The sequence below is a fragment of the Oncorhynchus tshawytscha genome, linkage group LG10 (assembly GCF_018296145.1).
Source record: "Oncorhynchus tshawytscha isolate Ot180627B linkage group LG10, Otsh_v2.0, whole genome shotgun sequence".
Lineage (NCBI taxonomy): Eukaryota > Metazoa > Chordata > Actinopteri > Salmoniformes > Salmonidae > Oncorhynchus > Oncorhynchus tshawytscha.
Genome location: NC_056438.1, coordinates 55,863,614 through 55,887,435, shown reverse-complemented (window position 1 = coordinate 55,887,435; position 23,822 = coordinate 55,863,614). Strand labels below are relative to the sequence as shown.

The window sequence follows — 23,822 nt, the reverse complement described above, 5'->3', positions numbered from 1 at the left end:
TCGGTTACAAGTCCAAAGCTCTAACAACTAGGCTACCCTGCCACCCCAAGTATGGATTAGGCTAGTTATTTTTTCAAACCCACCCACAAATAAAGGAGAGAACAACCTGTAGCACTTTAGTTTGAACATATTGCCCAACAAAATGATTATCCCAAACAACTCGATAAAATGGCAGATAAAGTAACTACCCTCAATTCACACTGAAAAGGGTAATGATGTCCTCATAAGACAGATTCCAAAAACATTTGGGGGGTCAGGCAGGGCTGGGAGTATCAAGCTCAAGACTGTAGGCCTATGCACTTATTACACTAACATAATAAGCAAATAATGAGTGTCTTTGCAATGAGTCAAAGTAACAAATAGTTGATTATTGAGGTTCCAAACAAACATGCCATGCAATTGGTAGCTACAGAGGTTCCAAATTGTATAGTAGCTAGCTACTGCCACACTGTGGTTATGTATGACATTGCATTGTATTTTATCTGTATTATTATTTTTTTCACCATATACCTGTATTCAAAACAGGAAATGCAAACAATGTTTCACTATGTCCAAACTATATTCGTTCAAATGTATCGTTATTGGTTATACTCACTGAGCTTAATAAAAAAATCAATAATACCACATGGCTATCGAGCTACTTTTTCTGATAGACAATCTTTGAGAACGCCCTTGCTTCAATCAGCATCGCCCTTTTCTACTTCATCCGCTGACGAGAAACTGATTTCAAACATTTGGCGGCGGATTGGGATTTGTTTGGTGCTTGACTGTAGCCAGCTAACGTTAGGTTGTATGTAAATAACTTTTAAAAACTTGGCAAGTGAGTTTACGCATTAACATGGATTCAACTATGGCGAACCTTCTTGTTGGACTTTCAGTCAACATCCAAAGAAGCGATGGTAAGCTAATTTGGCTAGTTTAAGGAATTGTTAGCTAAATTTGTTTATTTCGCTTGTTAGTGTTGCAGTTAGCCAGATTTACCTCCCAAATAAATAACGTTACCTAGTTAATATGAACATTATTTGTTGTAATACACTTTAACGCAGGTCAGTAAGTTATAGGTGAATAAGTTACAAAACTCGACGAATTGAATTAGCTAACGTTACTTGAATGCCACTCAAGCTAATCGAAAAACGTATTGTTATTGGTGCATGTGCGGTTAACATAACTTGTGTGGTTGTTAAGTTAGCAGCTAGTAGACACAGCTAGCTATAGGATAATAAAGCAATTCTTTGATATGTTTTTACTTGTTATGGCCGTTGTAGTGCTAAAGTTAGGTGACCTAACGTTACACTGAACATGTAAAGTATTGGTTTCATGAACTGAAATAAAAGATCAGACATTTTCCATATGCACAAAAAGTAGTGAGCATTTCTCCATAGCCAAGATAATCCATCCACCTGGCAGGTGTGGCATATCAAGAAGCTGTTTTAAAGCATGCTCATTACACAGGTGAACCTTGTGCTGGGGACAATAAAATGGTTCAGCGTCATAACTGACTTCAGTGGGCAAATGCTCACCTTCGATGGCCACTGGCACGCTGGAGAAGTGTGCTATACAGGATGAATCCAGGATTTAACTGTCCCGATCAGATGGCAGACTGTATGGTGTTGTGTGGGCGAGCGGTTTACTGATGTTGACATCAGTGCCCCATGGTGGGGTTATGGTATGGGAAGGCATAAGCTCCGGACAACAAACACAATAGCATTTTATTCGATGGCATTTTGATTGCACATGGATACCGTGGCAAGATCCTGAGGCCCATTGTTGTGCCATTCATCCACTGCCATCACCTCATGTTTCAGCATGATAATGCACTGCTCCATGTCGCGAGGATCTATACACAATTCCTGGAAGGTGAAAATGTCCCATATCTTCCATGGCCTGCATTCTCACCAGATGTCACTCATTGAGCATGTGTGGGATGCTCTGGCTCGATGTGTACTACAGCGTGTTCCAGTTCCCACCAATATCCAGCAACTACACACAGCCATTGAAGAGGAATGGGACAATATTCCACAGGCCACAATCAACAGCCTGATCAACTCTATAACGGAGATGTGTCCTGCTGCATGAGGCAAATGGTGGTCACATCAGATATGGACTCATCCCAAACAATCTCAATTGGGTTGAGGTCAGGTGATTGTGGAGGCCAGGTCATCTGATGCAGCACCATCACTCTCCTTGGTCAAATGGCCCTAAAATATAATCAAGTATAAATAATTTCAAATTCCTTATTAAGCAAACCAGACAGCACTTTTCTTTTTTAAATTTACGGATAGCCAGGGGCACGCTCCAACACTCAGACAATTTACAAAGAATGTGTTTAGTGAATCCGCCAGCTCAGAGGCAGTAGGGATGACCAGGGATGTTCTCTTGATAAGTGTGAATTAAACCATTTTCCTGTCCTGCTAAGCATTCAAAATGTAACGAGTACTTTTCGGTGTCAGGGAAGATGTATGGAGTAAAAAGTATATAATTTTCTTGTAAAAAGTATATAATTTTCTTTTGGAATGTAGTGAAGTAAAAGTTGTCAAATGTAAATACCACAAACTACTTAAGTAAAAATACTTGAAACTACTACTTAAATACGTTACACCTTTGTTAAACACTATTACACACAGTGAGTCCATGCAACTTATGTGACTTGTTAAGCACTTATTTACTCTTGGCTTAATTAACAGGGGTTGAATACTTATTGACTCGATGTTTAAGCTTTTATTTTTTATTAATTTGTAAATAAAAATACATGTAAAACATAATTACACTTTGACATTATTTTGTGTAGGCCAGTGACAACATATCAAATTCTGGCTGAAACACATGTAGAAAAAGTCAAGGGGTGTGAATACTTTCTGAAAGAACTGTAGCTCTGGTCTAGGGCGTTGGTGTGGCCTAGCAAACGAGGTTTAATTTTCATGATATCACTACTTACTTCTAAATGTGTTTTACAGGGCGAGTGCATACTGCAAATGTCAAATCTGTGGATTCCACAAAGCGTACTGTGACGGTTGAATGGTTAGAGAAATCTGTATGCAGGGGAAAAGAGGTAAGTGGCTCGAGCGAGACAAGTGCCTTATCTATGTTACAGATTCAGGGATGCAAACTAGTCACCTTTTGGTGAAATTCGCTGTTTTGAATCCAAAATAGGTGACCTACGACTTTTGCTAGCCAGATAAATGTTGAGCAAGAGCCAACTTTACTGATCAAAGAATTGAGTTCATGGTGTGAAAATTAGCTGGCTAATGAAGTCAGACAGCTAACGTTAGTAACCTAACCAATTCGCTATACGATTCGCCTAACCAATTCGTTATACGACTCCTTGCGGTTTTGCCGAACACACTCAATTCTTCATTTGATGCGACTTGCTTGCTAGTTGAGATTTCTGTACTTCACTCTTTTGTCAGTTTATCCTACATTTCACTGATCTTAGTAGCAGAATGCATTTTTGTGTCCTTCAAGGCAGCTGTCAATGATCACGTTAAGCTGCGTTTCGTTAAATTTATGGAAGTTTGGTCGCGGGGAGGCACTAGTAATGTCTGCAGTTTTCGGTTTGGCTATTTATTTCAAGTCTATTCGTCTGAATAAATCTCTTTGCCAAAATGTGTCATCTCTCCCATGTCTTATTCAACTAGTAGTTGTTCTGTAATGTTTATTGCCTGCCTACATTTTACTCCCTCTGTTTAATATAACACACACATGTATTAATTTTGGTTGCCTATCCTGATGTAAAGTTTGTTCTATAGAAAGTATTTGACACTAGCCACAAAATTAAGGAAATTAGAAGAGGGGGAGTATTTCAGCAGGCAAGAAAATGGTCTTGGCGCTGTCCCTCCCCCCTTATCATTTCCTTATTTTTGTCACGAGTCGAATACCTTCTATAGAACAAGCTTCATGTCAGGATAGGCAACCAAAATTAATAATTAATGTATGTGTGTGTTGTATTAAACAGAGGGAGTAAAATGTAGGCAGGTAATAAACATTTCAATTTTGCAAAGAGATTTATTTATAGACTAATAGTCAAACCGAAAACTGCAGACATTACTAGTGCCTCCCCCGCGATCAAACCGGCATATGAAATGCAGCTTAACATGATCATTGACAGCTATCTTGAAGGACACAGTGAAATGTTGGCTAAACTGACAACGGAGTGAAGGGCAGAATCTCAACTAGCAAGCAAGTTGCAGCAATGAATTGAGTGTGTGCGTGTTCACGTGAAGGTGGGAAGAATTCTGGCAGAGGGGAGATTTTTGGCACAACACCGTTCCTCAAGTTATAACGTGTTAGTTGCTTTCTGGCAATCTGTGTTCATTAGCTAACAAAGTCATGTTTTCCCTTTACAGAATGTGGTTAATTTTCAGAATGGGAGAATTAGGTGAAAATAAGATGTTGCTTTTTAAACAAGTGGAGTTGGGCCTGGCTTAAGCTGGATGCCACTAGGTGAAAGGAACACCACACACTTTCTCTCTTTCTCACTTTTTCAATATAGTGGATTAAAAGAGTGTAGCCAGGTGTACTCTCTACCTGAAAGAGATCAATTATGCCAACAAAGGGTTTCATGCTCTGCTGGCACATTGTAGAACAGATGTCCACAGGCAGAAAGTGTATAATGCAGTGTAGCCCAAAGATATCGGTTTTGTTGAAATTGACAGTAATGTGTGTGTGGGGGATTATTAAATGCTTTTACTCTGTGAATGTGCCACAAGCATTCTATTATAAAGGCTGTCATGGCTAACAACAATTTAGTGTATTGTTTTTTTTCTTCTCAAGGCTCAAATCAAATCAAATCAAATTTTATTTGTCACATACACATGGTTAGCAGATGTCAATGCGAGTGTAGCGAAATGCTTGTGCTTCCAGTTCCGACAATGCAGCAACAACGAGTGTCATTTGCAGTGAAGTCTAGGCAACATAACATTCTCTAAACATTTGTTTAGTTATGTATTAGGTTCACATGAACCACTTATTTTACACACAGACTGATCATGTATATCATATTCTTTGTTTAATTAGTTAGCCTGTATTTCCCCCTAGCAGGGATTTCTTTTACATGTTTCAGTGCAAAAAAAGTGTCACCTTTTTGGGCCCTCACCAGTTTGCATCCCTGTACAGATATTGGACTAAACTCCACTCTGTGGTGAACTTCCTTCACTGTGGAGTTTAGCCCATTATGTTAGAGTACAATTCAGCAAGGGTCATGATTTTGCATCGTCACACTTCTAGCTTTGTACTGAAAATGTTCCGTCTTGAAAACTTTACTGCTGACATATCAACAGTGCTATAATTATCAAAATACTAACAGACATTAGCATAGCTAGATCAATGAAAGATACTATGTGCTGTAAGTCTTGTCAACTGAAACTGATTGTTGACACTACTATTCCTGCCCTTTGCTCTTCAGCTTGAAATGAATGAATTATGGTCCCTGAACAAAGAGCTTTTTGAGCGCATGAAACCAACTAGTATACCTGCTCCTCCGGAGAAGGTAAGTGTACTCTAGGGATGGACCTAGGAACGTGAGGTTCAAAGTGCATTCATTTGAAAGTTTGTGGTCCTAACGTCAGGAGCAATGTTTGCCTGTGATTTTTCTCCAGAAATGTGAAAGCCGTCTTCGTTCATCTGGGGTCCCTGCTCCTTCCAGTCGTAAGTGATTTTTGCCTAGTTCCAGTATGGTTTAAGTGTGGATTTCATTGTTTTGTGTTTGATGGTTAATTATGGATATTTCCTTCATAAGCTTCTACTCCAGCGGGTCCTCCTGAGGAGACAGGTTTGCATGCAATGCATGTTCTTCTCTAAGCAAATCATATGCTAAATCACTTTATATGAGATGGAATCACATCATATAGGCCTATTTCCACACACACAGACAACCAAATTCTGATCTTCTGACATTAATTGGTCTTTTGACCGATCAGATTTTTTGCCCATAATTGGGCAACATTTTGGAATGGGGCTCCCTGTGGGCAGCCTGATACCTTGATTTGAAGATACAGGCCATTATGTGGTTCTATCTTCAGGTGCACAATAATTGTACTCCTGTCTTTACTTACTAGTGGGGTTGAGTGGACATGCTTTTGTTTCAAAAGTGGGACTGTATGTTTTCTGTACATGACTGATTAACTAATGTAGAGTATAATCATGTGGAATGTACTGTTTCCAACTAGAATGCAAAACACTAAATTATGGTATTTCTCGTGGAAGAATGGCGTTGCATCCCTCCAATAGAGTTCCAGACACTTATAGAATCTATGCCAAGGGGCATTGAAGCTGTTCTGGCTCGTGTTGGCCCGACGTATCTATTAAAACACTTTGTTGGTGTTTCGTTTATTTTGGCAGTTACCTATAAACTATACTGAACAAAAATATAAATGCAACAATGTCAACGATTTTACTGAGTTACAGTCCATATAAGGAAATCACTAAATTGACATTCATTAGGCCCTAATCTATGGATTTCACATGACTGGGCAGGGGCACAGCCATGGCCCACCCATTGGGGAGCCAGGCCCAGCCAATCTGAATGTATTTCCCCACAAAAGGTCTTTATTACAGACAGAAATACTCCTCCGTTTCATGAGCTGTCCGGGTGGCTTGTCTCATACAATCCCCGCAGGCGAAGAAGCCGAATGTGGAGGTCCTGGGCTGGTTTGGTTACACATAGTCTATGGTTGTGATGCCGGTTGGACGTACTACCAAATTCTCTAAAATGCTGTTGGAGGCAGCTTATGGTAGATCATTTAACATTACAATTCTCTGGCATCCACTCTGGTAGACATTCCGGCAGTCAGTATGCCAAATGCATCCTCCCTCAACTTGAGACATCGGTGGTATTGTTGTGTTACACAACTGCACATTTTTGTGGCCTTTTATTGCCCCAGCAGAAGGTGCACCTGTGTAATGATAATGCCATTTAATTTGCTTCTTGATATGCCACACCTGTCAAGTAGATGTATTATCTTGGCAAATGAGAAATACTCACTAACAGGGATTGTGCATGTGAAAAAATGATGGGTTCTTTTATTTCAGCTCATGAAACATGGGGCCAATACTTGTGTTTTTATATTTTTGTTCAGTATAGAATGCCATTTTGTGACAAAAGGTTCCTTATGTGATGGGTTCCAAAAGACTGTGTGAATGTCTATATAATTCGAATAGTGACCCTGAGCAGTTTGCATAAGTGTACTAGCACTCTTTCTAGTGAAATGCAGACTCCGTGATTTGGATCTTATTTCTTAGCATGCTAGTAATGTGTTCTTTGTTTCCACAAACTCGCCACAATTCCTTCTAATAAGCACTGAAGTCGTTCCCAAAGCTACTGTCAGCTTTTCTCTTTTAAACACTGCACTGTTTCTGCTTCATCTCTGTTTTACAGCTTATATTGAAATCAAAAGTAATGCATTTGCTGCAATTCTCATTTGATTGTGGCATGCCAGATTCACCCAACTAAAATTGAACCCACTTATTAGGGGTGGTATGAGGTGGCCATCTGTTTAGTAGGACTACATATAAAATCATTATTTTTATGGTTTGGTGTCTAGTCTTGGGATCAGTAGGATGATGAACAGGAGTTATTAATCTACTTCATTTAACTGTAGTGGTAAATGTACTAATTTCCTCTCAGTTCCACTTCCAAGAAAGTCTACACGGCAGACATGCTTGTTCCGGACCCTTGCTCCTGTCTCTGAGCTTGCTGCTAAGACTAAGCATGACTCCCTGTCTTCAGAGTATCCACCCTCTGTCCTCAAAGCTTCAGGTGGGGTGTGCCTCAATGATTTCTGACTTATTGCCTTTCCCCTAATGCCTGGTCCCAGATCTGTTTGTGCTCTTGCCAACTCCATTGCAGTCATTGTCAAACCTTTGTTTGGCGTGACAAGGAGTTGGCATGAAGGCACAAACATACTGGCATAATTTATCCCATTACCCTCTGAATGCTTCACTCAGTGACTCGGAGAACTCTTGATATTCACCTTTTTCCAGGTGTTCCCAACCGAGAGAGGAAAAGGAACAGTCAGAGACCGACTGCTGTCCTGCCCCCAGTCAACGAGGCCCTGAAGGAGAATGAGGCCAAGAGTGTTTCCTCAGTCACCTCAAGTGAGCTTTAGGAACTTTGAGTCACACACATCACTGTTTATTTCCCTGGGCCTGTGTTTTTATATTGCCTCAGAAGAGGAGTGCTGATCTAGGATCAGTTTTGCCTTGTAGATCACAATGAATAAGATTAAATAGACCAGAGGACCTGATCCTAGTATGAGACGCCCTGCTATCTTTTGTGAGCATCTTCATCCCATTAGATACTTCACTCTTTCAGGCAGACGGAGATCAGTGCTACCCCAAGACATGAGCAAACCAGTGAACAAAAGATTGTCCCATGCAGTCAAGAGCTTGGACATGGTGCCCAAGAAAGGAAAAGTAAGAGAATTGGTCACATGTCCAATGTCCAAATACCCATTTTAGTCAAATTAAATTTTTCACATACGTCGAATACAACCGTGTAGACCTTACTGGGAAATGTTACTTAAAAGTCCTTAACCAACAATGCAGTTCAATAAATATTTTTTAAAATATATTTGCAAAATAGAAAGTAACACAATAAAAGGACATAACAATAACAAGGCTATATACAGGGGCTACCGGTACCAAGTCAATGTGCGGGGGTACAGTTTAGTCGAGGTCATGACTAAATGGTAGCGAGAAAATAAAGTTTTATAGTATGTGAAATTTTGAAAATGGTACTCCTAATGTGCACTTGCAATGACTTCGTCATTTGTTAATTTTGGTACGGCATGTCAATTTATCTGATTATCAGCTGTTGGAAAAGACAAGTGGGTTCTACTAGATCAAACACCGAAATTAGTTTGCAGTTTGAGTATGTAGTACTCTAGTATGGGTATTCAGACACGGCCACTGTTTGTCTGTTTACCTGGTACTATTGGCCCGTGTCCTGTGTTAATTCTTTTTGTAGATGCATACCAGTAGGTAGATCGGACTTACTGTCAATTTCCTCCTTTTATTTTCATTTGACGTTGTGGACACATTAAAAGCCTTTACTAATGTATTAGCAATATTAAATACTACTACCCATCACTTTCTCCGTTACATGTATTTCTCCTCGCTGTAGTTTGAAGACACAAACCGACCGAACAAGCAGTTTTACCAGATGATTGAAGAATTCAGAGAGACCTTGGAAGTACTTCCTTTATCTCTGTCTGATATGGTAAGATGGAGAAGAAGAGTTAATATGTGGGAGGCCTTTCTTAACTAGTGTTTATCAGCTATGTCATTTTATTTTTGATTCACAGGTTGAAGCTCGTAGAATTTGTGTGTGCGTTCGCAAGCGTCCTCTCAACAGTAAAGGTTACTTACTTTTAATTGACCAAACTAAAACTTTTCTCTGACTGACCTGTATCCACCAAGCTGCTTCTCATGTTGACTTTCTATGTGTGGTTGTCTTAGAGGTGACTAAGAACGATATTGATGTGGTTTCTATCCCTGGTAATGGAACTCTGCTCCTTCATGAGCCCAAGCAGAAAGTGGACCTGACAAAGTACCTTGACAACCAGGTCTTCCATTTTGACTACTCCTTTGACGAGTCATCCACCAATGACTTAGTGTACAGGTATTCACATTTATTGGTTTCTAAACAATAGTGTTCTGTTTTTCTCTCTCAGGATTATTTTACAATTTGCTGATAAAAAAACAACTTAATACCCTTTGCAAGTATGTTCTCCTATGAAGTTTATCATTTACTTGTTTTTGCAACATGGTTATATACCAATATTTTTCACTGGTAGGTTCACTGCCAAGCCCCTTGTCCAGACCATCTTTGATGGTGGGGTGGCAACTTGTTTTGCTTACGGACAAACTGGAAGTGGTAAAACTCATGTAAGTCTTACCGTTTACCTGACAGACTGACTAGAGCAGTTTTGTCTCAAAGTCCACCAGATTTTTTTTAACATGTCATGTAAAATGTATACCTATCTTTTACCCTATCCAGACAATGGGAGGAGATTTTTCAGGGAAAAGCCAGAACAACGCGAAAGGGATCTATGCCATGGCAGGTAATTCATTGTCTCCCTGCTATTGGCTTCAATAACATTGCATTTTTGGCTTAGTTATTAGGGATGTAACAATTCACCGTTGCGCATCGGTCCCTGTTTCAAATGTTTAAGACATGAGAGCAGTGATCTGGCTGGGACTCCTAACTGATCCAAATGTAGCATGCAACGGTCAGAAAATAGTTTCACATTTTACGATTCACGGGTTTGCGTAATTGTTTTGCTTAAATGTCTTTCTTACTAATTTCTGTGATCACTAAGCATGTAATTATGTTGACAGTCATTGATCTTCTAGCATAGCTGTGGGATGTAGGGGTGCTGCATCACACCATTCAAAATAATATATATATATATATATATTGTTCACAAAAGTAGCGCACTGGGACTTTAGTCATGTATTAGCTGACCTATATAGCCATCTGCCGCAGGATACTTTTGCCTCCCGTACTGCATGGTCCAACCGAGAGAACAAGATAAGCTCTCCAAATCTGTCAACTTCCAAAAGGTCTAAACTATTCGATTATGAGACTGTGAAATCCGAAGTTGTGCTATACACTTAGTGTACAAAACATTAGGAACACCTGCTCTTTACATGACCAACACAAAAACATCCTATGGCGTTCTGCATTAGCATCGAACAGCCCCCGTGATATGCAGCTGTTCAGGGAAGCTAGAAACCATTATACACAGGCAGTTAGAAAAGCCAAGGCTAAATTTGCTTCCTGCAACACTAACTCAAAAAAGTTCTGGGACACTGTAAAGTCCATTTGAGAATAAGAACACCTACTCCCAGCTGCCCACTGCACTGAAGATAGGAAACACTGTCACCACTGATAAATCCACCATAATTGAGAATTTCAATAAGCATTTTTCTACGGCTGGCCATGCTTTCCACCTGGCTACTCCTACCCCGGTCAACAGCACTGCACCCCCAACAGCAACTCGCCCAAGCCTTCCCCATTTCTCCTTCTCCCAAATCCATTCAGCTGATGTTCTGAAAGAGCTGCAAAATCTGGACCCCTACAAATCAGCCGGGCTAGACAATCTGGACCCTTTCTTTCTAAAATTATCTGCCGAAATTGTTGCCACCCCTATTACTAGCCTGTTCAACCTCTCTTTCGTGTCGTCTGAGATTCCCAAAGATTGGAAAGCAGCTGCGGTCATCCCCCTCTTCAAAGGGGGACACTCTTGACCCAAACTGCTACAGACTTATATCTATCCTACCGTGCCTTTCTAAGGTCTTCGAAAGCCAAGTCAACAAACAGATTACCGACCATTTCGAATCTCACCATACCTTCTCTGCTATGCAATCTGGTTTCAGAGCTGGTCATGGGTGCACCTCAGCCACGCTCAAGGTCCTAAACGATATCTTAACCGCCATCGATAAGAAACATTACTGTGCAGCCGTATTCATTGATCTGGCCAAGGTTTTCGACTCTGTCAATCACCACATCCTCATCGGCAGACTCGACAGCCTTGGTTTCTCAAATGATTGCCTCGCCTGGTTCACCAACTACTTCTCTGATAGAGTTCAGTGTGTCAAATCGGAGGGTCTGCTGTCCGGACCTCTGGCAGTCTCTATGGGGGTGCCACAGGGTTCAATTCTTGGACCGACTCTCTTCTCTGTATACATCAATGAGGTTGCTCTTGCTGCTGGTGAGTCTCTGATCCACCTCTACGCAGACGACACCATTCTGTATACTTCCGGCCCTTCTTTGGACACTGTGTTAACAACCCTCCAGGCAAGCTTCAATGCCATACAACTCTCCTTCCGTGGCCTCCAATTGCTCTTTAAATACAAGTAAAACTAAATGCATGCTCTTCAACCGATCGCTACCTGCACCTACCCGCCTGTCCAACATCACTACTCTGGACGGCTCTGACTTAGAATACGTGGACAACTACAAATACTTAGGTGTCTGGTTAGACTGTAAACTCTCCTTCCAGACCCATATCAAACATCTCCAATCCAAAGTTAAATCTAGAATTGGCTTCCTATTTCGCAACAAAGCATCCTTCACTCATGCTGCCAAACATACCCTTGTAAAACTGACCATCCTACCAATCCTCGACTTTGGCGATGTCATTTACAAAATAGCCTCCAATACCCTACTCAACAAATTGGATGCAGTCTATCACAGTGCAATCCGTTTTGTCACCAAAGCCCCATATACTACCCACCATTGCAACCTGTACGCTCTCGTTGGCTGGCCCTCGCTTCATACTCGTCGCCAAACCCACTGGCTCCATGTCATCTACAAGACCCTGCTAGGTAAAGTCCCCCCTTATCTCAGCTCGCTGGTCACCATAGCATCTCCCACCTGTAGCACACGCTCCAGCAGGTATATCTCTCTAGTCACCCCCAAAACCAATTCTTTCTTTGGCCGCCTCTCCTTCCAGTTCTCTGCTGCCAATGACTGGAACGAACTACAAAAATCTCTGAAACTGGAAACAGTTATCTCCCTCACTAGCTTTAAGCACCAACTGTCAGAGCAGCTCACAGATTACTGCACCTGTACATAGCCCACCTATAATTTAGCCCAAACAACTACCTCTTTCCCAACTGTATTTAATTTTAATTAATTAATTTATTTTGCTCCTTTGCACCCCATTATTTTTATTTCTACTTTGCACATTCTTCCATTGCAAAACTACCATTCCAGTGTTTTACTTGCTATATTGTATTTACTTTGCCACCATGGCCTTTTTTGCCTTTACCTCCCTTCTCACCTCATTTGCTCACATTGTATATAGACTTGTTTATACTGTATTATTGACTGTATGTTTGTTTTACTCCATGTGTAACTCTGTGTCGTTGTATCTGTCGAACTGCTTTGCTTTATCTTGGCCAGGTCGCAATTGTAAATGAGAACTTGTTCTCAACTTGCCTACCTGGTTAAATAAAGGTAAAATAAAATAAATAAAACATGAGACTGACCAGGTGAAAGCTATGATCTGTTATTGATGTCACCTGTTAAATCCACTTCAATCAGTGTAGATTAAGGGGAAGAGATTGGTTAAAGAAGGATTTTTGAGACAATTGAGACATGGATTGTGTACAAAACATTAAGAACACCTTCCTAATCCCAGCAGGATTTCCGTTCTTGACACAAACCGGTGCGCCTTGCACCGACTACCGTACCCTGTTCAAAGGCAGTTTAAATCTTTTGTCTTTCCCATTCAACCTCGATGGTACACACACAATTCATGTCTCGAGGCTTAAAAATCCCCTTAATCTACACTGATTTCAAGTGGATTTAACAAGTGACATCAATAAGAGATCATAGCATTCAGCTGGTCAGTCTCTTGGAAAGAGTGAATGGGCAAGACAAGAGGTTTGAGTGTTAAGAACTGCAACGCTGCTGGCTAGATACCCAGTTTCCCTTATGGCTTAGCTCCGGTGCCTACATGCACCATAGACGTATAAATAATTTCCAGACGCGGTCAGTTCAGAGAGGCCTAGCTCATGAGCTCCATCAGGAGCAGATTTGAATTTAGAATGGAAAATGTATGTTTATGCAACACGTTATTGAATCGTGTCGAACCGAGTCTTTAAAGACGTTTCAGTTTTTTTTTTAAAGGGAAAGATGCACATCCCTATGAGGTATCCTTTGATTCTTTCATTTATTAAAATAGATTTTGGTACTTGTCTTACATTTTTATTGCACTGGTAGGAGCTAGAACCACAAGCGTTTTGCTGCACCCGCTATAACAATTGCTCGCGTAAACAGGTTAGCAGATAACTTATTTGATTAGGAAATATTGTGATAGTACTGATCTCAGAAATATTTAGGACTAAGGAATAGATCTGTCCACCTCACATTTTATATACAAAGAAAAAGTTTTTGTACATGAAGGTTATATGTGAATAACCTTTACTTAGGACATACTTCAATGATGTCTTTCAGTGTCCTGTAAATCCTTGTTCTTCAGCTCAGGATGTGTTCGCCCTCCTGAAGCAGAGGAGATATTCCGGTCTGGACCTGTGTCCCTACGTGACATTCTTTGAGATCTACAACAGCAAGGTGAGAAGGAAAAGCTCAGTGCTCCTCAAGCAGCTTGGTGGTTTGGATGGTTGACATGTTTTTTTTTTTTTTTTTTTTTTTTGATGGAGAATCCATGATAACAGGACAAAAGTGTAGAGAAGACTCATTTGACATTTTGCTAACACACTTGCTTACTCCTCAGGTATTTGATCTGCTGAACAAGAAGGCCAAGCTGCGAGTGCTAGAGGATGAGAAACAACAGGTCCAGGTGGTCGGCCTGCAGGAGATGTACGTTTCGTGTGCTGAAGACGTCATCAAGATGATTGAGATGGGCAGTGCATGCAGGTACACACTACTTTTTTTTTTTTTTTTCTCTCTCTCCACCCAGGGTGTATTCAGGGAGGTGAAACACTCAACTTTACAGATAGAAGCGTAATGAATGTTGTTTTTTAAACTAGGCAAGTCAGTTAAGAACAAATTCTTATGGTTGACATGATTACCTATTCTGATTACCTAATACTTTTCTATCTGAACGTTCTGTTACATTGCGCCCTCCTGAACAGGCCCCTTTATCTTTCTCTCGTGACTTTGTCAACTGTGTGTGTGTTGTTCTTGGTTTGTTTTTTTGACATGGCACCAATATCTTTCTCAGAAGGGGAAAGAAAAGCAAGCAGCATTGCATCGGAGCACTGCTTATCTTTTCTCTAAGTGTTCTACTCCAACTACACTGGTGTGCATTTTCCTGTCTCCAGACATTTCTTCTAAGTACGGGACCTCCTGTGTGTGCACTATAAAAAAATATATTTTTTTAAATCTGCGGCATTATGGCCCTGTACACTCTGCCGCCTTAGAGACAATTGCCCCCCTAATATCCCCACTAAACTAGAGTAGTGTAGGATACAGCAGGGGCTGGCAGTAGGTTTGGTCTTGGGCCAATTTTTTTTCTCACCTAATAGGCAGCAGAGCAACATAACAGCAGCCCAATTCATATGCCTGTTCTACAAATTTAAACTACCTTTAACAAATCTGGTTAGTAGGCTATATAAATCACTTCAATATCCATAACATATCCTAATATTTTCAATCTGATTTACATTGAGAAAATCATTAAGCATCTTCTCTTTTTAGAAAGTGAAAAGCTCAATTAATGGGGACAAAAGAGCAAAGTACATTTTGTCTCCTAAAATATTGAAGGCTGCTTCAGAAAGTCATAGAAACTAATCAATATATCCCCATATGCATCAGTCACATCTTTTGTGGCTATTTTAAAGCTTGTTTCTATCATAAGGTATCATGGAGTTAAGCATTGTTATAAAACACTTTATATTATCTGGATTATTTATTTCAAAATGTAAAGTCCCTTTTGCCCTTTTAAGAAAGGGCATGGCATATCCTCACTCAATTTAAAGTCCTGGTTTTAACCAAACACAAAGTCCTCAGTCTATACTGAGTGCATGGTGATAGTATTGGAGGATTTGATAGATATATATATATATATATAGGAAGAAATAAGCTCCAACAAAGCCCTTTTTGTTAGTGGAGTTAATTAAAATGAAGACTATTAGTTAAATGCTTATTTTCTGCACTGTTTGCTGTCCACTTCTGATTCTGCCACATCCGCTCCAAAGCTGATGTCCACTTCTGATTCTGCCACATCCGCTCCAAAGCTGATGTTTGCCTTTTTAGTTGACTTTGTCCTGCACACTCCTCATAAGTTAATGATTTTTTTTAAATGTCTCTGGTGACATGGTAATACATTTGGTCTCCAGTCTATGGGCTACAGAAAAACCACATACGGTAATACTATTTCTACTGTAGGCTACATCATTTAGCCTATGTTAATTAATTTGCTGGAGTACTGCTGGGCTGCGTCTCTCCAACAACCCCTTGGAGAGGCGTGCTGGGCATGGACAAGCTAAATATTTGCACCCTGCCTTTGGCAAAGTGGGCACTGCTTATCATGGGGCGGCATCAGCGCTCATCTATATAGCCCTAATGCCACTGGGTGAGAAGTTGTCATTGTTTTTGGGCAGAATAATGTGATGTGTTGTTGGTCAGTTTTTAGGTCGGTAAATGTCGCCCACATCAAACTGCCACCCTAAAGGGCAGGCCTGCTGTGGGACCTAATCGAGTTCTATTTAAAATCCATATTAATTCAATAGCAGGTCTAGTCATGTAAGCCTAGTCATCAAGATTTGACTTTTTAAAATGTATTACCAGTCACATTGTTTTAATCTATCAGTCACTTCAAAGGGCTCCTTTTACGAGACTAGCCGCGCACGTTCCTTCACTCGCAACATATTTCAAGCCTCCAAACAATAGGTGAATGGAAAGAGACATGTAACACAAGTGTAAAGACATTTGGCGATTGTCATTAGGACAGAATGAATGCCTCCACTGCTGTTCCCGTTCGGTTTCGGCCACTCATCTCTGCCTTGTTCTCGTCAAACCAGATCGCATGTTGGCACGTAAACTATACCACCCGTTCAAGTCTATTCGCAAATGCTTCATTCCTCTGACATGTGGTAATGATAAATAATGGTTTATTAACCTACAGTTTTCTTGACATATTGTGTTCATTATTGTGACAGGCTTATGTTTTACCGGTACAGCATACCCCCACTTTATTTTTGCCGGATTGACGTACCGCACCACTTTACTTTCACCCCTGCCAATATATTAAGTTTAGCGTAGTGAATAATGATCTGACACACCTCTTTCTCAGGACATCCGGCCAGACGTCAGCCAACGCCAACTCGTCTCGCTCCCACGCCGTCCTGCAGGTGATCCTGCGAAGGAGGAACCAGGTGCACGGGAAGTTCTCCCTGGTGGACCTAGCAGGGAACGAGAGGGGCATTGACGTTCGCAGTAGCGACAGACAGACCCTCGTAGAGACGGCCGAGATCAACCGCAGCCTGCTGGCTCTCAAGGTGAATACAACTACTAGCCTGCTGTCCGTTCATTCTCAATCTTTAGACATCCCTTTTACCTGGGTCCTATTCATTAGTGCACATGTGGTAGCAAAACCTTCTGCAACGGAAAATGGAAACTGACATTTTTTTTATTGGACATGTTCAGTTAGTCCCTCTGCGGTCAGTTTTCTTCCGTTTTGTGCCTAGTGAATATGATCATATAGCAGGCATGCAAAACCCTTCAAAAATGTGTTGGTAATGTCACCAGTGGTATTAATGTAAAAAAAAAATATATATATATATATATATATATGTGTGTGTGTCTTAACCCAAAATGAGAGTTTAAATGTGTATGATGTGAGAATATTCAGTGAGGAGCTAATTCTGTGGAGGGTTTCTTTCTAAATGTAACCATGCTGTGAGCTGCAGCTCCTTACTCTAAACCAGGGGTGTCAAACTCAGTTAGCCTTGCAGGCTGCATTCGATCTTCCCCGAGGCCCGGAGTAGAGCCTGACCAATTTTTTTGCGTCCGGATTTTGGGGGTTAAAACTTACCAATATGATACATCTGCCGATATACTGTTTTATGCCAAGAAAAGTAAAAGAACACTGAATTCTCATAATTGGCATCCAAAAGAGCAATTGTCCAATTTTCAAATGTTGATTTCTTACGTTGTGAAATTAATGACATGCATCGTGATAATGGCCACAATTATTCAGATAAGCATGAGATCCCCTTTTCTGTAATTTTATTGAATTTTAGATTTAAATGTTACATCTTCTATTCAAATGTTTTGGTGGTAATGGGCTCAGATTAGGTGCCTACATAGAGTAGTATACGCCATAGACATGCATCATTTACGCACACAGAGAAGTCGGCTTGGACAGATCTAGCTCAGGAGGCCCAGCACCAGATTTGGAATGGAAAATTAATTAGATGTTACTGCATCGAACTGAATCGTTTCAAACGAAAAAGTTTGTCGTATTGGAGCACCTAAATGCGTATCGAGTTCTCTTGAATGGGAAAGATTCTCACCCCTAGGTTTTAGTCATTTCGGTGTCGAATTGAGATCGTTTTTCTCTAGTTTATTTAAAAAAATAAACAAATGATTATTATTATTATTATTATTTTTTTTTTGCACAAACCACCCACATGCTGGATTTAATTGGATCTGTATGTTTGACACCCCTAGTCTAAACCGTGCTTGCTCCTTCCTCTCCTTGTAGGAATGCATTCGCTCCTTGGGGATGGACAGCCACCACATCCCCTTCAGGATGAGCAAGCTGACACAGGTACTCCGAGACTCCTTCATCGGCGAGAACTCCAGGACATGCATGGTAAGGCTTGTCTCCTTTCTTTGGGCTTTAGCTCTAGATGCACATGTGCTTGATAATGACAGCAATGGAGTTGTCACGAGACCAACAGATCTGGGACCAGGCTAAGCTGTGGTGGTCCCCCCTTTTCCCTCTTGAAAAGGATAATGTGCTCACCATTTTTTTAAAGACATTGCTAAAATAAAACAAAGTTAAAAGATTGGCCTTCCCTCCCTACATTACTAGACGGTAGACCTAATATTGGCCATAATGTTATTGTTGTTTTTCTTATTTTCCAGATTGCAATGGTGTCTCCTGGAATGTCCTCATGCGATTCCACTGTGAACACACTACGCTATGCAGACAGGTACTGTCAAAACAATTGATCAATCGATATTTTTCAGTAGTAGGTGTAAATATAACTTTTTATTTATTGTTAGAGTGAAGGAACTGAATGGAACGTTAAAGATGAATGATGCGGATCTTCCCAAGAAGATTGATGAGATGGAAGTGGAGGACAGCTCATCAGAAGAGGTGAGGCCCCTCATGGGCCCTGGTTGAAATTAGAGCGCTATGTAGGGAATAAGATGCAACCCCTGTTTAGTTGCTTACCACTGATTGGTCCTCAGGGGACAGACTGTATTATAGCAGGTGTTCCCAAACTTTTTCACTCGGGGGGCTCTTCTAGCATTGGGGAGCATCCCGTGCCCATCCCCTGCACATGCCATGTCTATTTCTATGGGAACAAGCACTGTTCATGAGGCAAACTGTTCATGCCCTGAGTGGCGCAGCGGTCTAAGGCACTGCATCTTAGTGCTAGAGGCTTCACTACAGACCCTTGTTCGATTCCAGGCTGTATCACAACCAGCCATGATTGGGAGTCCCATAGGGCGGCACAAAATTAGCCCAGCGTCGTTGGGGTTTGGCCGGGGTAGGCAGTCGTTGTAAATAAGAATTTGTGCTTAACTGACTTGTCTAGTAAAAATAAAAACACCCCTCTTGTTGTTGGAGAGAACTTTACAGGTTTAAAGCTAACTTTTTGTTGCAGTTATATACATTTTGCTATGTCTAGTGTGTATTCATGTGACAAAAACATTACTGCAATATCTATGGGCTAAAAAAAACAAAATCCCAAAAATGTTATCTGACATGGCTACTTGATCTGGACATTTCTGACCGGTTATAAATAACTCTAAAGTATGCAATGGCTGACATGACGAGAGGAGCTGATGCACGAGCCTATTTCCAAATTGCACCTTGTGCGTTCTACTATTACTACTTTCAAGAGTAAGTTTAAAACCGGTCTGAGTTCCTTTAAAAAATATGTATATTAGTACTAAACTGAGCATGTTATTAACTTCTGGTCTTTGCAGGACTCCATTGTACCCATGACCGACGTGTATGAGGCCATATCCCAGGTTTCTGAGCTGGAGGAGAGGGTGCACGAGGAGTTGACGGTATACCTATATCTCTGTCCCAAAGACTCCTTGTTTGACACATCCTGGAATTGCAATATAATTTGATGCAACTGCAGGGCTTGACATTAATGCTTGTCCGGGGCAAGTAAAACAAATTGTTGGACAAGCAGACTAGATTTAAGTTGTCTGAGCAGACAAGTAAAACAAATTGTTGGACAAGCAGACTATAGATTTAAGTTGTCTGAGCAGACAAGTAAAATAAAGAAATTGCTGTCAAACAATTAGGCTACTCCGATCATAATTAGATCAGTGTCCTGCAGATGTGATGTTTACTCACTGTCCTCCCAATCGCTGCAGAACGCATCGGGGTATATTTATTTACAGCACGAGCTGTCTTTCAATCATTCAGTTGCCAGATGTGTTTTTGAGGTCAAAATGAGCCTAGCTGCGTTTGCACATTTGTTGATAATTGCTAGTGAGATATTTTCCCAGTTGTAGCAAAGTTTTGGTTAGCAATTAAAAGTCATAATGTGTGCATCACCTGCGTTTGAGTTGCCAGAGGAGGGAGTGAGCAAGACATTTGTGAAGCAGGTAAAATAATGACACACAACAGACTAACTAGATGATAACCAGCCAACCTACACTGTTTTGAATTGGGTTATCTCACTAATGAACTATTTAGCTGTTAGCATGCATTAATGTCCCATGTCCTAAAATAAGTTTTCACTGGCACTATTGTTTAACTGCAACTGGCCAAAACACAGTTGATGAAACCAATGCTGCATACTCCGGTTCTAAAACCGTCTCAAGCACTCAAAATTGGCTAGGGTTCTCCACTATTCAATACTAGCCATGTAATTCTGACAAATTATTCTTAGAATAGCTTAGTTGATAAGTAACTCCTATGCTGTCAAGATTACCCATGAACACTGAAAAATGTAACCTTACCAATAGATAAACGTCTTTTGTTAGCCACCTTGTCCGCCTTAGCGATTTGATCCCTAGTTCGTTGAATGAGGGAATTATTTTATGAAGACTAAAAGTACTTGGTTGTAAAATAATGTTGCAGCGTGACCAACCCTCCTGGAGAATCCACGAGAGATACTGGGGGTGCAGGCTTTTGCTCCAGGCCTGCTTGAACAATCAGCTGCTCAACAGATAATCTGAGTTTGTGTTTTAAGCAAGGTTGGATCAAAAGCCTGCACCCCCAGTCGCTCTCCAGATAAAGGGTTGATGGACCCAATGTGTTTTATACAGTAGCCTGTCAGTGCTGTTTTTTAGTTTGTAAGTTTGTTAAGTGCCTTGCTCAAGACCTCAATGGGAGGAGATATATATAATACATGGGATCAGAGACCAGCAGCCTTCCATTGTCAATACTAGTGATAATAATGAAGGTTATTCTGTGTAGTGGTTCTTGCATCATACAACATCATTTTCAATCACCTTTTTGGTCAATGGTGTTAGACCTTTTTTTGGGTGAGGGAGCAAGTGACTTGAGCCTTTGGACAAGTGGCTGAAAAGTTCATGTCAATCACTGCAACTGGACTTGAAATAACAAATAACTGTAGTGTTTAAAAAATGTAAATCAAATCAAATGTATTTATATAGCCCTTTGTACATCAGCTGATATCTCAAAGTGCTGTACAGAAACCCAGCCTAAAACCCCAAACAGCAAGCAATGCAGGTGTAGAAGCACGGTGGCTAGGAAAAACTCCCTAGAAAGGCCGAAACCTAGAGAGGAACCAGGCTGTGGGGTGGCCAGTCCTCTTCTGGCTGTGCCGGGTGGAGATTATAACAGAACATGGCCAAGATGTTCAAATGTTCATAAATGATCAGCATGTTCGAATAATAAGAAGGCAGAACAGTTGAAACTGGAGCAGCAGCACGGCCAGGTGGACTGGGGACAGCAAGGAGTCATCATGTCAGGTAATCCTGGGGCATGGTCCTAGGGCTCAGGTCCTCCTCCGAGAGAAGGAGAGAATTAGAGAACGCACACTTAGATTCACACAGGACACCGAATAGGACAGGAGTAGTACTCCAGATATAACAAACTGACCCTAGCCCCCCGACACAAACTACTGCAGCATAAATACTGGAGGCTGAGACAGGAGAGGTCAGGAGACACTGTGGACCCATCCGAGGACACCCCCGGACAGGGCCAAACAGGAAGGATATAACCCCACCCACTTTGCCAAAGCACAGCCCCCACACCACTAGAGGGATATCTTCAACCACCAACTTATGATACAACTTATGATACTGTGTAATGGCTTTATTTTATAAAAATAAAAAAATCACTCAGTTCACTGTCTTATGTTGTACAGGGAGCAAGTAACATTATCAAGCTAATGGAGATGCCATCATATGACATTGAGGCTGGGGCGACCGATATTGTGGACTACGCAAGAAAATTACTGGGTGTGTGGATGTGTTAACAAACCAGCTACATTTGTAATTCCATCAACAACACATTCTCAGCCTAGTTCATCCCAAGTATCGTCTAACTTTTATAACACTGTGGCCTTGACTGATTTTTTTTTTTTTTCGCAGACACGGTCCTGGCATTGCAGTCTGCCATTGATGGAGAGCGATTGGCAAGGATGTCACCCAAATCAGGTTATTGCTGAGAGGGACATCCCTCAACTTGTTCACTTGGGAATAATGTTCTGATAAGTTTTATCATGCAGTAACTATTCATTATTGTTCAATTGGGCATAAATTCCCTTCTGCTAACTTTCATTTAATGGTACATGAAAGAACCTTACCTCTGTGTAAAGCCTCTCACTACATACCATAGATCTCTGTGTAAAGCCTCTCACTACATACCATAGATCTCTGTGTAAAGCCTCTCACTACATACCATAGATCTCTGTGTAAAGCCTCTCACTACATACCATAGATCTCTGTGTAAAGCCTCTCACTACATACCATAGATCTCTGTGTAAAGCCTCTCACTACATACCATAGATCTCTGTGTAAAGCCTCTCACTACATACCATAGATCTCTGTGTAAAGCCTCACTACTACATACCATAGATCTCTGTGTAAAGCCTCTCACTACATACCATAGATCTCTGTGTAAAGCTCTCTCACTACATACCATAGATCTCTGTGTAAAGCCTCTCACTACATACCATAGATCTCTGTGTAAAGCCTCTCACTACATACCATAGATCTCTGTGTAAAGCCTCTCACTACTACATACCATAGATCTCTGTGTAAAGCCTCTCACTACTACATACCATAGATCTCTGTGTAAAGCCTCTCACTACTACATACCATAGATCTCTGTGTAAAGCCTCTCACTACTACATACCATAGATCTCTGTGTAAAGCCTCTCACTACTACATACCATAGATCTCTGTGTAAAGCCTCTCACTACATACCATAGATATCTGTGAAAGTATGTTAACAGTTCATGTTTTAAATTGATTTGTATTCATTTGTCCAGCATTTAAATGATTTGTGAATATAATAAAGGTATTTACCAATATGTTATTTTGTAGCATTTATCAACCAACCATTTAGCTACTGCTCTTTAATTTCCATAGAGAAATGTAAATGTGTTTGTATTCCATGCCATACCACGAAGCTGTGTTCTAGCCCCATGACATCAACCTAGACCGCTGGTGGATGACCCGTGCACATCTGCCTAGCACTCTGTGTGGGGGCTTTGTTTCTACCTCCCTTTTTTTCCTCCTTCCTTTCTGCTTCTCGACCCCAACCTCCACTATACACAAGTCCAGCTTGTGTATACACATACCCTGCAAGCAAAAGCTGACACATGACATATCAAAGCTCTAATAAACATCTCACACTGAACAATTTTCCCTGAAGAATAAAAATAAACAAATTTTGCTGGCGACTGGGTGGCCCCACAGCATGGTGTGAGGCCTTGCATGCAGCACAACTGTTTCCTATGAGCACAACCCCCACCCCCATCTCACTGGGTGGTACTCCCCTCCCTTCTCCCAAACCAACCCTCCCCCAACCAGCAGTCTTGTCTGCCGGTTCTCACAGGCAAGTGCTATGCAAAACACTTTTCAATGACCTAGTATAACACTAACGTTTTTTAAACTCTGCGTCTCAATAATGGTTAACGAGCAGTGTTTTTATTATTTGTGGTGATATGTAGCT

At 41.0% G+C, this 23,822-nt stretch overlaps 1 protein-coding gene across 4 annotated transcripts; it reads left to right on the top strand.

Annotated features, from left to right (window-relative positions):
* Positions 1–642: 642 nt before the first annotated feature.
* kif2c (kinesin family member 2C) lies at positions 643–23,178 on the top strand. 4 transcript variants are annotated; one of them, XM_042328777.1, is made up of 22 exons: positions 644–899; positions 2,955–3,049; positions 5,402–5,485; positions 5,595–5,643; positions 5,735–5,767; positions 7,622–7,753; positions 7,978–8,091; positions 8,309–8,409; positions 9,119–9,214; positions 9,300–9,354; positions 9,454–9,616; positions 9,792–9,882; positions 9,995–10,058; positions 13,989–14,080; positions 14,244–14,386; positions 16,767–16,971; positions 18,180–18,290; positions 18,566–18,633; positions 18,707–18,800; positions 19,640–19,723; positions 22,009–22,102; positions 22,235–23,178. In XM_042328777.1, the coding sequence occupies exons 1-22, from the start codon at positions 839–841 to the stop codon at positions 22,309–22,311; spliced, it is 2,106 nt and encodes a 701-aa protein (XP_042184711.1). In that variant the 5' UTR covers positions 644–838; the 3' UTR covers positions 22,312–23,178. The 4 variants fall into 4 exon arrangements, 3 of the variants coding, with proteins under 3 accessions (XP_042184712.1, XP_042184713.1, XP_042184711.1); XM_042328778.1 differs by lacking the exon at positions 5,735–5,767 and having other exon boundaries at positions 643–899; XR_006084331.1 differs by lacking the exons at positions 18,707–18,800; positions 22,235–23,178 and having other exon boundaries at positions 643–899.
* The last annotated feature ends 644 nt before the right edge of the window (positions 23,179–23,822 follow it).

What these genes read in the sequence shown, in the direction of transcription:
- kif2c (XM_042328777.1), top strand. Translation starts at nt 839, where the DNA reads ATGGATTCAACTATGGCGAACCTTCTTGTTGGACTTTCAGTCAACATC. An exon ending in AGGGATCTATGCCATGGCAG is followed by an intron (nt 10,059 to 13,988) that starts GTAATTCATTGT and finishes CTTGTTCTTCAG; the next exon opens with CTCAGGATGTGTTCGCCCTC. An exon ending in CTACGCAAGAAAATTACTGG is followed by an intron (nt 22,103 to 22,234) that starts GTGTGTGGATGT and finishes TTTTTTTCGCAG; the next exon opens with ACACGGTCCTGGCATTGCAG.